The sequence below is a fragment of the Triplophysa rosa genome, linkage group LG15 (assembly GCF_024868665.1).
Source record: "Triplophysa rosa linkage group LG15, Trosa_1v2, whole genome shotgun sequence".
Lineage (NCBI taxonomy): Eukaryota > Metazoa > Chordata > Actinopteri > Cypriniformes > Nemacheilidae > Triplophysa > Triplophysa rosa.
In genome coordinates this window covers 12959742-12976715 of record NC_079904.1, presented here as the reverse complement: position 1 = coordinate 12976715, position 16974 = coordinate 12959742, and the positions used below count along the sequence as shown (strand labels likewise).

Genomic DNA, 16974 nt, shown 5'->3' with positions numbered 1-16974 from the left:
GTGAGTTCATGTCTTGTCAGTGTAGTCTAGTCTTTTGTAGTTATATGGTAAATGTTATTTTTTAGTCCTGTCTAGTTTAGTTAGTCCGTGTTCCTGTTTATATCTTGGTTATTTTACCCCATCGTGGGTTTTTGTTTTGTCCATGTTTTATTATTATTAAAGTCTTGTTAACCCCTTACCTCCTGTCTGCACTTGGGTCCTCTGTTCTTGTATCTCCGTGTCTCTCACCCCGAATCATGACACAAAACACACTGAATGTACGCTTTTCTGATCTTTAAACCCTTTGATCTAAAGACATAAGGCCGTTTACACCAATAATAATAACTATAATGATAACTATAAAGTTTTAGAAATTGTTTAGAGTGTTATTATACAACTATTTACAACTATTACAATGAAGAAGAATGATATTGATAGGATGACTTTTATATTTTTTTCAGATGATGAATGATAAAACATTGACAACCAATCAAAATCTATTTTAATTTAAAGGGCTCACGCATATGAAATATGAAACTGCAGCACACAGGTCTATTGTTGTGGATCTTTAGTTTCTATGTAGTCACTTTATAATATGGTTAGTAGCACAATTTCAGTCAATTTTTTTTCAATATTATATTATTTTAATATTATTTATATTTTTTTATTAGTATTTGTCATTTTTATTTTATGTCATGTTCATATATACTTTATTGTATTTTTCTCAATTTATGAATTTTATTAAAATGGAAATTAAAAAGTCCAACTAGAACTAGTGCGTACGTTTCATATTCTTGGTCTTGTCTGTTGTGGTTGTGGTCTGAAAGGAGTAGTTCACCTATAAAATGAAAATTCTGTCATCATTTACTCACCCTCTTATCATTTCAAACCAGTATGACTTTCTTTCTTCTGCAGAACACAAAATAAGATATTTTGAAAAGTCACTCCTTGAAAGAAGGCCTTGAGAGATCTGGCTTGTGTTTAGTTCATGGCTGTGGTTGTGATCTGAGCTGTAATATCGAGCTGTATGGTCTTGACTGACCAGATAAGGTCAGCAGAGTTTCAGCGAACATTACGCATGAATGCCAAGCAGCCTGTGATTCATTTTCCATTTAGGCAATCGGATGATTGGACAGATGGGGCAGCCGCAGTCTCTTGGAGCTGAACGCATTGACGACAATTGAGATGATTATGAACTGGCAGAGGATGTAAAGAATTTTGATGGTCCAGTTTTACATCATTATTATTGGGTCCGTCCACACCTTATTCATAATTGTTTGATGTGGGTAGGTCAGCAATTGCTAGACTACAGTGTATTAGTTATTTAGTATACAATAATCGTTGGCTACAGATAGATTAATCAGAACTGTTACAAGTCAAGGTTCAAGAAGTCAGGTGATGTCAAAACACTTCCTTCTGACCACATATTCAGAGCCTCCATAGAAAAAACAAGTACATGCTACTAGGGATGGGCGATATGGCCCTAAAACTCTATCACGATAATTCCTGGTATTTGTTGCGATAACAATAAAAATGACGGTATATCCATAACGCCAACCACCGCTGTTTTTTGCGTCAAGTGATAGTAGCTGCATGTAGTCTAGACCCTCAGAAAAACAAATATTATCAAAAAGTTAAACTTACCCCAAATCAAACAGCTCCTAAAATATACCTACAGTAGTTTTGTAAATATAAAATATAATAGTGAGATTCGACTTCAAAAGGTTGTAGTAAAGAAAAGTTAAATGAACTAAAGCTCAATAAACACATCATGTCATACCTAAAACTGTATATATTCTATTGTTGGGTGGAAACGATAGATCGCATCACGCTGTCAATCACTCTCTCCTGAACTGTGTGAACCTTCTCTTCTCACAGCAACATACACTGAATCGGTCTATGACTCGCGCTACAGAAAGAGAACAGAAAAAAATGACATAATACAAACTCGCATTGTACTGTATGTAAACAGGCAGCAGTGCTGTGCACGCTGTGTTGCTATGAAAGCACATGTGGGCGCGAGATGCGCACGGGACGCTCCGTTCATCCTGTATATAACAGGCAAGAAATCATATTAAACAATTTGCGCTGTGACGTTTTGATCTTCTATTGGTCTCACGCACTCACGTGACGTGAATTCACAGGTCAGAGTTCACCAAACTTGAACTTTGCTACCCAGCGAAATATCTTCGAAAGGGCTTGCGTTTCCGGTCTGACACATTCGCATGCATATGAATGGAAGTCAATGGAACGAAAAGTCAAGTGTGACCCCGCCTTAACATTTAAATGGACATTATTGTTTTTTTAAAGATCGCGTATCACAGGCAGTTTCTTGCCAATCTCATATTAATCTTGAGTGCCTATACAATAGTATTGCATATGTCGTATCTTCGAAGAGTATTTAGTTTGCTCAAATGTATAAAAGAGAGATACAGCTGTACGATTATTTCCGGAAAAACACGAGCTGCTAGAGGTGTGGGACTGGTGGGGAGAGTGGGATGGAACTACAGCACGAGCAAGCAACACATCATCACATTAATCCCTTCGTGTTTTGTACATTATGCATATACACACCGATTGCCAACAAAACACAGACGTATGACTTAGTTTAACATACCGCGTGCAGTTCATGTCAGACATCTTTTAGCACTGGGACCACGCCATCTATCAGTTTCAAACGATCTCCAAATCCAGCGTTTTATCCACCGTTTATATAACATCCATCACTGAAATGCCGTGAACAAACAGACACACCTAAACTTCAGTATGGCAAAAGTAACGAGCTGCAGCGCAGCCCATCTTGACGCAGCGCGGATAATCTTGATGGTAAGCGGGTCTCGCTCATCGGTTGGCTCGTGGGCGGGCTCTTTCTTAAGCCTTGCCGTGTTTTTCTGGGAGAATGGCCAATAAAAGGAATAGGATCCCTGTGACGACACAATCCAGAATTATAAAAAAATTCCCAAACAAGTTGGAGTGCTGGTGGAGTGTATCAAGTACAGAAATACTACGTCATACGTCCAACCCGTTTTTAACAAGTTGACCATGTTAACAACGAGAAGCCAGCATAGCATGATGCCCGATCTTTAATATAAAGAACTTTTACTCAGAAAGCAGTGTGCTTGTATCAACGTACTACTATAAACACATTTTACCATGTTTTACTTTAGGTCACAGAAGTCTGCAAATTTTCCTTCAACATAAGTGCAAAAATGCTAATCCAACATGCCTGAACATTCCAACATTACACAATGGTAAAACTAATTACTATAATTTACATTTATATAATCGTTCATACATGTTAAAAAATATATTTTTATCATATATTGTATGTTTGCTGTGCCCTTTAAGGTCCAGTGTATGAAATTAATGCCATCTAGAGGTGAGGTTGTGAATTGCAACCAACGGCTCGCTGCACCCCTCCACCCTTAATTTCGAAGCACTACAGTGGCTCTCACAGGACTAAGATGTCATCACATTTTCACTTCTTAGGAAACGCGCTCTGTAGAGCAGTTTGTCCATTTAGGGCTACTGTAGAAACAACACTAGCGAATTCCATGCAAGGGGACCCGCGGTGTATGTAGATAGAAAGGTAATAAAAACATAACACTTCATTATTTAAGGTCTTTATATACCTCTGAAGACATACTTTTGCATATTATATTGCACTTCTTTCAAAAGATACTCCAAAAAAATTACCTGGAGCTTTAACACATACAGTATAACCTGTGAAATGACTCTAAAAAATCAAATCTAATTTTCGTAATCTTCTCTCAGTCTCCAAGTCCTGAGGTTCAGTCCTGCTTACCCACTGATTTATCTCCCCCATCGAGAAAATATGGAAAAACTATCCTTAACCTGCGTTACAGGACCCAGGGTGGTGGTGAGGTGAAAAGTATGGAATGTCGGAATATCGTTTGCCACTTCTGGAATGTCGAACAGGAGCCAGCAACACTGTTGATTATTTGGAGGTGTTGAAGACTCGTGAAGCTACTGACAGATGTGGTTGTATAATGTAAGGAAAGGTTCGTGCCAACCTTACGGAATGTAGATGGTGTTATTGTGGGCATCTTGCAATTGGGTGTTCCATCTGATGATGTTTGGAGTGTTTTCTCAGCACAGGAGATGAGAGGACTGGTTGAAAATGCACGTGCTGATTTTTGGCGAGAAGTCTTGATCCTTTGTCACACACTGAGAGATACACTTTTTTCTTCCATTTCCTCTTTTATAAACACATTTTTCTGCAATGGCTGCGTGTGTATCTGAACAGTATTACTGAGTTATATAATTCTCTGTTAAAGATTAGACCTGCAGGAATGTTGCACTGAGAGGGGTACAAGTAAGAGTCAGCTTTAGCATTGGAACGGGAATGTGTGGCATTTTTTGTCATTTGAACAGTTGTTTGAGCCAGGCTTTTCCATTAGCATTTGATTAGGAACAAAAGTATTATCATTCATTACCGTAACTTGACGTTTCAACAACTTGTGGATTATATGAAATGTATGTAACCTACTACTGAAGGTATAGGGTAATACCATGGGATGGTTGGAAGGCATGGGATGGCATGTGAATGACACGGTACAGTATAAATATTGTAGCGACTGAGACTTGTGGTTTAATTCCCAGTTTTACATCATCAAATAATTTAATAATGTAGGCTACATTAATATCGTACTAAACCCAGCATACTGTCATTAATACTGTATGCTGAACACTTCCTCTCCATTTCAGCAGTGCTGTTTGAATTCCATTGAAGCGTGCAGCTTCTAGTTCTGAGCCTGAATTCCATAGCAGATTAACATATTCTTACTCCCGTGTCAAAGACAACTCTTTTCATTTATGGACTTATGGAAACGCATAAACACACACACATTCCTCTTCTTCCCTACCTTTGCTGAAATTGATTTTTTCTATCATCATATCTATATAAAGCAATGCTATTAAAAGTAACAAACCATTAAATTCTCCTCAGAGAGACTTGAGACTAAACGCTTGTGTGCCTCTGTGAGGAGAAAGTGAGGATCTACACTGAGGTGTTTACATTCCGCTCAGCCGGAAGTTCAGAACTATTTTCAGGAGTGCTGCGCACAAAATGACTAGTCTGATTTAACGGACTTTAATGGGATTTTTTTGTGCCTGTGGGGTGCAGAAATGTACGTGCTGGTCTTTTGTTCTGTATTTCCTCCATATTATTTCCTCCAGCACAGATTATAAAATGACAGCAAATAGCATGAAATGAGTACTGTATGTATACAAAATCATCATTTGATTATTCTTTGCTGTCCTGGAATTATGCATCTTTCTCATCTTCTCCTTTGTTCCTTTCTGAAGGTCAAATGCTCTGTTGGTCGGTTAAGGCAGGCACGTGAAAGACTACGGTATTTGTCTGTGTTTGTTAAGTTAAGCATCTGTTCTTCCTCTGGTCATAGATCAAAGCACAGACAAAACGGACTATTACAAATCACGCACTTTATGTTTTTATTTTAAAGGCAAGGGCTTGCGTGAGAGGAGAATGGGGGAGATATGCACACGTGTGTGTTTCCCGTCTGTTCTCACACCAGCACCTGGCTATGTCTCAGAATTTGGTGTTGTGATCACCATTACCATCTAAACCGCAGCCAACACCCAATCGCCCGGCACGCTGTTTCCTTTGGCACATGCTCAAACGACCGTCTGTGGCTATATATAAACACACACACACATACCCTGCTGTCTACTGCAGAACTCCTGATTTTTTCTACTTGGGCACATTACAGGTACATATGAATTTTATGGAGATATAGTCTAAATATATTTTTCCTTGAAGTATGCAATTTTTTCTTTTTTTTTTCAAGTGAAGTAGTTGGGTTTCTTTTTGTTTCACAGATTTGACGTGGTTTATCAAATACATTTGTGCAGATGGTTTGTTTCAGTGAGCTGGCGGGAAGCAAGGTTTCATTATTTCATTACAGTTTTGCTCGCAAATAAAGTTCTCCTTTACAGTCAGAGGACCGTGAATGCTTTGGGAATCGATTCAAAGAATCATTAAAAAAAAACTAAATAAAAACAAGCATTTGCATTTCAGACAGCACTGGTTTGTGTCATTCAGAACAATAACAGAAACACAAGAAATGTTATATAACTTCAGATATATATTCTAATTTTTTTAGATGTACCTGTATACTGTATGTACCTTGGAGAAAAAATATGTACATATTTTAATAGTATACAGTATATATATAAATATAAACACATTCTGTTAGTAAATGTTTTGTACATAAAGTTAACATTCACAAAACCACATATTTTTTGGCAACTACTTGTTTGTCTCCCCAAGATGCCTAGATTTTCCTCAAGCATGTTATATTTACAGAACCTTTCAAACATTCACATCCGAATCTGCCTGCATCCCTCCATCCTTATCTCCCGCTGAGCTGTCAGGAGCAACAGAGCAAGAGAAAGGAGCAGAGACAGAAGAGTCTAAATAGCATGACATTCGCAAAAGAAAACAAGCAAACCTAAACAAACACTCAGCAGGCTAAATATGAAAGCTGTAATATTTAGGCTGATGGTCATAACACACAGATAATGCCCTGAGAGAGCGAGTTGAGAGAGAGGCTTAGTCATGCCCTCTCTACTTTTATTATGATATCGGAATTTCTAGAACCATGTAACAGAGATCTTAAAACCACTTGTTGCAGTTAGAGGTTTTCTCTGTCTCTCAGGACTCGGTAAAAAAACTCCTCTGGGTGGTTTGAATAAAATAGTGCGCTGGTTTTAGATCTTGACAGAATTAACATACTTTTCCTAATAAATATTTATACCAAATTCAGATTATGGCTTTACACAAACACATGGAGGGCTGTTTGTGTTGGGTTTTTCCCCAAAAGGTATTCGTGTACTGGGTTATATAACTGCAAAAACATGCATACATCTCTGCAGGCACAGATTGTTCACACAGCAGTATTTCATTTTGCCTCTTTAAGAAGCGCTTCCATCCATCCAGAGGTAGATTGGATAAGTTCTGCATGTATATGTCCTGCTGTACCAAACACAGGATGGCATATTTACAGTAAACGTTCTGCATGGCTATACGCAGTAACCCGTTCATGAAGCCTACAATCTCATAAGCCTAAAATAATAGTTAGGCAGTAGTCTCGCAATGTACTGAGAAGCGTTGCATAACCGTTGTGTATACATTCATGAGAACAGTAGCTGTATGATATAAGGCCATGCAGAGGTCAAGTCATAGTTATGACTGAGACTCTCCAGACATAGAGGCTCAATTTCAAAAGGACTTTGAAGGGCTTTTCACACTGCACTCTAAACAAAGCAGATTTCATCACAGCTATTGCTAATCATTCTGGTCTTTCTATTTTAGCACTCACTGAAACCTGGATCAAGCCAGAGGACACTGCCACACCGGCTGCTCTCTCAAATAACTACACTTTCTCCCACAGCCCACGCATATCAGGGAGGGGTAGAGGAACCGGTCTACTTATCCCCAACGACTGGAAATTCAAACAGCTGGCACCCTCTCCGGAGTGGTGCTACAATTGTTCAGGTCTTACCTCACAGGTAGGTCATTTAGAGTATCCTGGAGAGGAGAGGTCTCTGAGTCCCAACATCTCAACACAGGGGTGCCTCAGGGCTCAGTGCTTGGTCCGTTGCTATTTTCTATATACATGACATCACTAGGATCTGTCATTCGGAAACATGGCTTTTCCTATCACTGCTATGCGGATGATACACAACTCCACCTGTCATTTCAGCCTGACGATCCGACTGTTTCTGCACGCATTTCAGCATGCCTAGCCGACATTTTGCTCTGGATGAATGACCATCACCTGCAGCTGAACCTTTCTAAAACAGAACTGCTTGTAATCCCGGCCGACACAAAGATTCATCACAACTTCTCCATTCAACTGGGCTCATCAACCATCACATCTTCCAGAACGGCCAGAAACCTGGGAGTGGTGATCGACGATCAGCTTAACTTCACTGATCAGGTTGCCAGCACCACCCGGTCCTGTAGATTCATCCTCTACAATATTAGGAAAATTAGACCTTTCCTATCCGAGCATGCTACGCAAGTCCTAGTCCAGGCTCTTGTTCTGTCCAGACTGGACTACTGCAATGCGCTACTGGCTGGACTTCCTGCTTGCACAACAAAACCTCTACACATGATCCAGAATGCAGCGGCAAGAGTGGTCTTCAATGAACCGAAGAGAGCGCATGTCACTCCTCTCTTCATTAAGTTACATTGGCTCTGTCACGGTTCTCAGGGTGAGACACAGAGACAAAGGACAGAGGACCCAAATGCAGACAGCGGGTAAGGGGTTAACACAAACTTTAATAATAACTAAAAATACAAAACAAAAGACTTCCCACGAGGGGGCAAAACAAAAACAAGACAAATAAACTAAACTAAACTCAAGAACACGACAAAACGTCTTAAATCAAAACACAACAGGGTAGACCACAAGACTCACGGAACAAGGACAAGGCTGAGAACAGGAACACTGGACAAGGCACATAAACCATACACAACGTAGTACACGCAATACAAGAGCACAGGACAAAGAAACAAGAGGGTATATATATAGGGAAGACAAACGAGGGATAACGACATGGGGCAGGTGTGGGACATTAAACACTCAGGGAAAGATAACGAGGAAATGAGAGGAATGGGGCCAATGACAAGACACTGGAGAGAACGTATATTATTGTCAAACGGACAATAATATGTTTCTCTCCACACATAACCAAAGACTTTGCCATGGCTCTGCTACAGGACCAAGAAAAACATGACTAAGGAAGCAGAGCCATGACAGGCTCCCTATAGTCGCTCGAATCAAACTCAAGACTCTGCTCCTGGCCTACAAGACAACCACTGATTTGGCACCCCCTTATCTTCACTCGCTAATGCAGACTTATATACCCGCCAGATCCCTACGCTCTGCAAACGAACAACGTCTTGTGGTGCCATCCCAAAAAGGTAAAAAAATCTCTCTCACGTACCTTCTCGGGATCGGTTCCACATTTATGGAATGATATGCCTGCTGCTACAAGATCAGCAGATTCTGTAGCCATCTTTAAGAATCGTCTGAAACACATCTCTTCCGTCAACACCTGACTGATCAGTTCTGACTTCTATCTCTTTTCTACTCTTTCAACAAACAAACAAAAACTTAGCTCTGTATACTGTGGTAGGCTATATGAGACAAGTTTTCTTTTATTGCACTTATGCTTTTTGTTGTCCTTATGTTGTTGCAATTGCTTCCATTGTTTCCCTCATCTGTAAGTCGCTTTGGATAAAAGCAAAATGTAAATGTAAATGTACACTTAACCCCGGGTTATCTTTAATCTAAACCCTGCTTTTCAACCCGGGGAAACAAACATTTCACACTTGTAATTTTGAAAATTACAAGTGTGTAATGTTTGTTAGGGTTAGCACCGCTTTTGCAGGGTTTTGCAACCCCACATTGCGGTGCTAACGTGTGCAGTGTGAAACTAAGCGGGGGTAGAATGATACGACCAGACGCTTGGCAACGGACACCCAATAAAAAACTGAACAGCACTTATGTCATTTCACAAGCTTTGCACAGTCACAGAAACTCCATGCGCTGTGTAAATAATATTTTTAGTTTTAAATTTGTTTGAGTAAGTAACGTCTTAGGGGGCTTAAAACAGCCAAAAAGGATTTGTGGGGCGTCATTTTCCCCGGATGTGGAACAACGAGGTATTCGATTATTTAAAGGGACCACACACTATTTTTATTCAGTCAGTTTGACCCTGCAGTATTTATCCAATCATGACTGTTGACACCACAGATATACAAATAAGAATGTTAACCCAGGGTTTAGTGATGTACAGTGTGAAACATCAGGTTATGAATACCCGGAGTTATCTCTCAACCCCTGGTGAATTATAAGCAGTGTGAAACTTGAAACCGAATTCTGAATCCTGTTTACCTGGGGCTAATAACAACCTGGGGTTAACAAGTGTGAAAAGCCCTAAAGATTCTTAAAGGCATAGTTCAAACAAAAATGAAAATTCTGTCATCATTTACTCATCGTCTTGTCATTTCGAACTTGTATAACTTTCGTTTTTCTGGAGAACACAAAAGAAGATATTTTGAAAAATGTTGTTAACCGAACAACGGTTCCCCATTGACATGCACTGGTTTTGTGTCAATGCAATAGAAGTGTATGGGTACCGCTTTTGTTTGGTTACCAACAATATACAAAATATCTTCTTCTGTGTTCTGCAGAAGAAAGCAAGTCATAGAGGTTTGAAATGACAAAAGGGTGAGTAAATGATGACATGACAGAAAATGAATTTTAATTTTTGGGTGAACTTTCACTTTAATAGTAACATAGCATTTTTTTCAATCAGATGACTGTTGCCCACTTGGCGGGCTCAACAAACTTCCAAGGGGGCCTCAAGATGATTTCGAATAAGCTAAAACATCTAAAAATCTATATATAGCATTGTGTTTAGTTCTTTTTAAAACAAATGTATTTCTTTCTACTTATGCCAAGCTCTTGAATACTTTACTGGGTTTACATTGTTGGTGGGGGGCCTTCAAATATTGTTGTGAAAAATGGGGGGTCTTGAAGGTCAAAAAGTGTGAGATCGCACTAGTACAGTATATAAGATATCTTCCTCTCCCTAGTTTTTTAATGGGTATTCTTTTTATGAACAAGAATAACAACAAATATTTCAGTCTGTTCTGCACACAAAACTGTTACACAGCTTTAGAAGATATGGAACATAGCGCATGGATCATATTGAACCAGGGATTTTCAGTTCTGCTCCTGGAGACTCGGTGTCCTACAGAATGAGACCTGGATGCAAGATATCCAGAGTTTTCTTACGTAGTTCTTCCCATTAACATAATTCCCACCTTAACATATATGCATTTGGCAGACACTTTTATCCGAAGTGACTTTTATCACTATGTGTCTGCCCTGGGGATCCAACCAACACCCTTTACGCTGCTATCGTGATGATCACCAAGTGATCTATAGGAACACCCTGGTATGTCAAAACTCTGGGAGTCTGTATTAAAGATGTGATGAACTGGGCTTGTTTATTGTTTTATACTGCTGTATGAGGTCTACTTATGATGTTCGCGTGGTTTTTACTTTAAAAAAAATCAAAATCAATGAGTAATAGGCTATTTTCTACCCGGGTTTTGAGGCCGGCTCGACAAATGCTCGGTTTTAACGGGCGTGCCGCATTAAAGAGTTGGAAGTAAATGCCCAATGCTATGATTGGAAAGCAGTTTGCGTAGTAAACTTAGTTGGAGCCTTCTGTGAATTTGGTTAGAGACGTAATGTTAGGTTACACATTCGCCCTATTCGCACGGGATTAGTATTATCTGGGAACCTCGTGTGATTTATAAATTACCTCCCCACATCAGTATTTCATGTGGTGCATTCCCACGGGATAAATGAAGCCTGTGATTTTACTCAAATTTACTGACTTATTTCCAGGATGTGATGGCAAGGCTTTGCGTATAGTTTGTATAGCCTATAGTTGTATGGTGTTTAATGATATCTGTATCTGTCAACATTTGAGACCCGTGATTGAGAACCGGACAGAAGATCACCGCGATCATGGGTCTCAAATGTTACGAAAGTTTCCATGATAAATAAACAAATGGGAGACTCCCGGTAACTTATGGATATGACCCAGCACCCGAAATAATACCAAAACACTTCAAAACAGCCTCCATTATTTGCAAACGGTGGATAAAACCTTGAAAAATTATATATGAGCGCACCAACACATTACTAATGTCGGAATCCGAAGGAAGGTTATGCAGAGACTGTGTTCTTCCACAACCAGGCACTGACTGCACAATATTTTGCGACCTTTAACAGCATGTTTATTGCTTGCTCGCTCTATCTGGTTCCGCACAACTTGTGTTACTTCAGTACTGTCATGCGCGAACCAGTGGGCGGGGCTAGAGAAGTAGTCGTTGATATTCTTCTGTGGAGGCGGTGATCCACCTATCATAGATAGGTGCATTCCAGGACCTGGCGTTCGCTGGGCCTGGTGTCAATAACAGTTGTAATTTCAGTAACAAGGGCGTTTTCAGTTCTGACTCTTACAGCATGTTTGCTTATAATTCCCCCTTATATAACAAAAGCACGGGTTAAAACTGATGTCTTAATTCATCGCTCCTTTAAGTCTGTATATACTTTAGCTTTCAGTGTCACATACTTTCTTACTTTTATCACTTCTATTTGTCAGGCTCATGCTGGTTATTATTGGCTGTACATTCATTCTGTTTTTGGCTGCCACATCACCACACCGGAGTGTGCAAGTACCCTGTAGCACATTATGTTCTCTCTTCCACTACTAATACAGATCCCTAATACATAACACTAAAATGTTGATCTGTCATTACTAATCCTCTATGCTGATGCATCCACTGGAAGGTCTTTCCTCTCAGTGTTACTCAAGTGTACCACTCACAGGACTGGGGCTTTGGCCAGACTGTAGGTGTTTGATTGGCAGAGCTGAATCTCTTATTCCTCAGGTGCGAGTTTGTTTAGAAATGGATGATGCATGGGCATCTCTCTCTCTTATTACTCAGCTCTTGCATTCCACAGCAGGCACAAGATCATGTGCTAGCCTCACCCACCCATGTCGCTCACCCACCCAGGTCTTTCCATCCATCTTTATTTTCTTTCAGCACTATCGGCGGTATTGGAATGACAACAAAGTTTGTTTTTGTCTAACACCTTTGCTTGCGCTTTCTCTCTTTCCCACTCGACGTGTTTCCATGTCTTTTTTCCCCAACCAAGGTATGCATTACGGGGGCATTCAGGTGGGGTTTTGCATGCACGCATACATTTTAACAAGTTTCAGATGTTTCAGAAACATTTGAATCTAGATTAGTTAGTAAGTGCGATGGTGTTTTTTCCTTGTAGGTAAACAGATGCTAATAAAGAAAAATGATAAGTGTTTGCCTGAGGTGACCCTAGTAACAGCATGGTGCTGTCACAGACACTTTTATATCGATTTACATATCACATAAACATCACCAAACATTTTTTTTGTGATTTGTCTTTTAGATCATTTACTTTTAGCTAATTCTGCTAGGGCCCCTTAACGTTCGCGTTAAGATGAACCTCATCACTTTGCACCCTGAAAAGTGGAAATTTCTTTTAAAAAGTAAACCCTCTTTGCATAATTCATTGCATTGCCTCTTTGCATAAGTCCTTGCATAATTCACACTCTCTTCAACTTGAGTTTAGTGCACATTAAAGTTAGATTAGTCCAGGAGCTGTTTTACCCAATGAAAAGAGCTTTTGTCCTCCGGCTTTTCTTCAGCAACACAATTCAGTCTAACGTACAGTGCCTACTACATCCTACAAACACCCACATACAAACATAGATGAATTCTGTTTCCCTGCATGTGAGAAAAACAATACGCCTTGTGTGTGTCGTCTCGTGAGACTTCTGAATTCTCAATGAGTTCCCAAAACTGTTTGTTGGTCATTGAATATAGACTGTTTCATCGGACGCACATGCCTGGCCAAAGTTAACTTCTGGTTTGTGTTTGGTTATTATATAACCATTTATATGAATATTTTATTTGGATATTAATTGTATTAAATTACATTAAAACTACTCAACGGTTATTGATTCCTTGCGGTGGTCTACCGGAAGTTAAGATTGGGCCATATAACGTTTGTTGTTGCCGCTGAATCAGTCTATAAGAAAAGGAAAGAATTCCAACAAACATCCAAATTTTGGGGTAAATCTTTAGACAAAGGATTGCCTGATTGAATAAAGGCCACATCCACAGTAGTCTCGACTCGTAGAATGCATCAATGTGGAATCACAATTATTAATGTGATGTACAGAGCTACAGTCACCTTTCCTGTCTCGCGCAAATCCCCCTGACAGTGTTTATCTGCCCAATAATAAAGCCTGAAACTAAAATGTATCCATTCATAAATACATACAGAATTCACACAGAACACCATGTACAGGATTTGGATCTTTATCCAGACTAGTAGATTTGACCAACAGTCACAGTGGTTCGTTGTCTTATTACTATTTCTCTGGAAAAAAGTAGGGAGCGAGACCAACGGAATCAGCTAGAATCATTTATTTCTAAAGGAAATGACATGTTTCACCTGCCTACCAAAAAATCTGCCGGTCTGCACTGTGACACGACATATAAAAGTTGCAGAACTCTTCGGTAAATTCCCTCCTAACGTTCTCTTCTGTATCTATGTGCCCAGGTGTCTCCAGCCCTAATGACCTGACAATGGAACGAGCTCACTCTGCCTTGGAGAACGTGTTTGAGATGCTGAGGGGAATCAGTCACGCCCGAGACCACCTGAAGCAGTTCAGCTCGGTGTACACCCCCAGTGACGGAGTACATCAGGTCAGTGACCCCTGAGTGACATTTATAGAACATGTAATTTATGTTTCACAAACACGCAACACCACATGTTAACATCTGACCTGCCTCCGAGATAAAAGCAGAAGCAACCTTCTAAAAAACATATCTAATATCATTCTGTGTCTCAAACCTTGGCCAAATTCACCCATTCGCCTCTATACATCATGGCCTCCTAATCATCCCCATATGTCCAAATTGGCTTCATAACTCTGTCTCCTCTCCACCTATAAGCTGGTGTGTGGTGGGCGTTCTGGCGCAATATGGCTGCCGTCGCATCATCCAGGTGGATGCTGCACATTGGTGGTGGTTGAGGAGATCCCCCCTTCCATGTAAAAGCGCTTTGAGTGTCCAGAAAAGCGCTATATATATGTAACGAATTATTATTATACAGTATTTAAATCCAGGGCACCAAATGTGAGGAAAAATTGCAATAATGATCAACAAAGTCAAAGTCTTGACACGCCATGTACGAAAGAAAACATCTGTCGCGACTCGCACGCCTGCTAGCAACTTTTACCTCAGTGGAAAAAGTTACCATCAAAGGTCTATCTAGGATGCCGGGAAGTTTTCTTGTTCCCGTAACTCCATGTGACGAGACATTTGTGGAATATTTTTCACATTAAGCCCCTGAGCACAAGTATGAGGAAGAAAGAACACAATGTGGCTTCATGTATTAGTGATGACAAGTGCAGGTTCTCTAAGAGATGGAGACTAGTAGATGTATCGAGTAGATGTTTTCGGTTCACCCGTCAAGGGTAAACCTGGTTGTATCTGAACACAAAGCACACAGTATCTGTGATTCATACAGATAATATAATGATTGTCTGTCCTGTCAGGCTTTTAACTCTGTGCATTAATGCAACAGACTGTCTGTGATTGTCTTCCACTACTGAAAGCCCTTGTGCGTCACGGCCTTTTAACTCAGTTTTGTAGGAGAGAACTGAACCTCTCTTGTACCTCTCAGAGTGTTCCGTGTGCTGAGGGTAAAAGAGGATTATGCAACGCTGTAATGTCTTTTTACATGCGTGTTGCTTCTACTTTTTCTCAAAGGCCGTGTTGGTGACATTCAGACATGTGCTTCGTTTGGTCATGTGCTCTTCTGTTTCAGTCAGTTTTTTACAGTAAGTTGTTTTACATGTTTTACCAGAATAAGGTCAATGTTCTCAAAATAACAAGTCTGATAGTCGGAGCACCATTTACATTTTTCTGATTGTGATGGAAAGCATGCAGGATTTTGCAGAATAGATTTAAACATGGTAGGATGTCTTAAAGTGATACACTCTTAAAAAAAAGGTGCTTCAAAAGGTTCTTCGATGCCATAGAAGAACTTTTTGGTTCCAAAAAGAACCTTTAACATCTGAAGAACCTTTCTGTTTCACAAAAGGTTCTTGTGGCAAAAATAAGGTTCTTCAGATTATAAAAAGTAAGAAAGAGATGGTTCTTTAAAGAGCCTGAATATGGTTCTTCTATGGCATAGTGTAGTTCCCCCAAAACAAAAATTCTGTCATAATTTACTCACCCTCTTGTAGTGTTGTCAAACTTCGGTACCAGTCGGTACTAAATGTGACGATACTTGCATTTCCCGCTATCGTTTTGAGCGGTGTTGAACAGATTATGAAAGACCTCTGATTGGCTATTGTGTTTCCAAGCTCATGTCTTTGAATGGTTCCTTACCGAGCTTTTGCGCAACCAAACCTTCAAAAACCAACCTTTGTTTTGCTATGTTGTATGAAACAAAATAGTTACATAACGTTACATAAATTTTATATCATAGTTGTCATCAACAAAATCATCTCTGGTGTGTTAGAATGAAGTCTGTGGAGAAACGCTGTTGGGAAGAAAAACTGTTTGGCAGCTGTGGGCCTCTGATTGCTTCTTTAGATATTCGACCCTTTAAAGGCTTTGAACCGCAATGAGTGATAAAAATGTTCAACTGACAGTGGAAAATGCTATGTTGACGCTGGAAAAACGTTTACTGAATGGGGCACAGGAAAAAATGTGAGTGCTGGTAGAGAAATGTCAAAACTTTTGGTCACCCCTCAAATCTTTGTGTGTATGCATGTCTTTGGTTTTTGTAAATGACATCACTTTGTGTTGCAATGTTATTCTGTTAGCTATGAATAGCAAAGGGTCAAAATGCAATTGAAGGCTCAACTGGTTTTGACTGGCCTTCTGGTCCTGGCACTGTACAGACTGTTTTAGTGGGCATTTTAGTGTGTTGTTTCGCATTATATTTTTCCATGGAAACAGGACCCTTGCTGTTCTCATGGGGATACATTTGAGTTTGACCACTGTTGCCATTCCCACTCTTTGTCCTGAATAGTCACTCACTGTTCTTATTCCATCATATCTCCTCATATCTGATTCATAGACTGTAGTTTGGTAACAGATTAAAAGATGAAAAAAAGAAAAATCTCTGAATTGGGGAAATAATATCTCTCCCTTACACCGTGTCTACACCGGACGTGACTGGTGCGCCGCATCGAGTGTGGACAAAATGTAAAATTATGATGGGTTCTAATGCGTTCTATTGTCTTTCATCGTGTCGCATCGCACCGTACCGCATCCGGTGTAGACACGGTGTT

The 16974-nt window shown here is 39.9% G+C and overlaps 1 protein-coding gene across 1 annotated transcript in view; it reads left to right on the top strand.

The window, feature by feature from the left end:
* Positions 1–16974, top strand: part of scfd2 (sec1 family domain containing 2) — a 119802-nt gene that overhangs the window by 89660 nt on the left and 13168 nt on the right. Inside the window, exon 6 of the mRNA XM_057352151.1 lies at positions 14226–14371. Coding sequence (XP_057208134.1) covers positions 14226–14371 — 146 coding nt within the window. The remainder of the gene's footprint in view (positions 1–14225; positions 14372–16974) is intronic.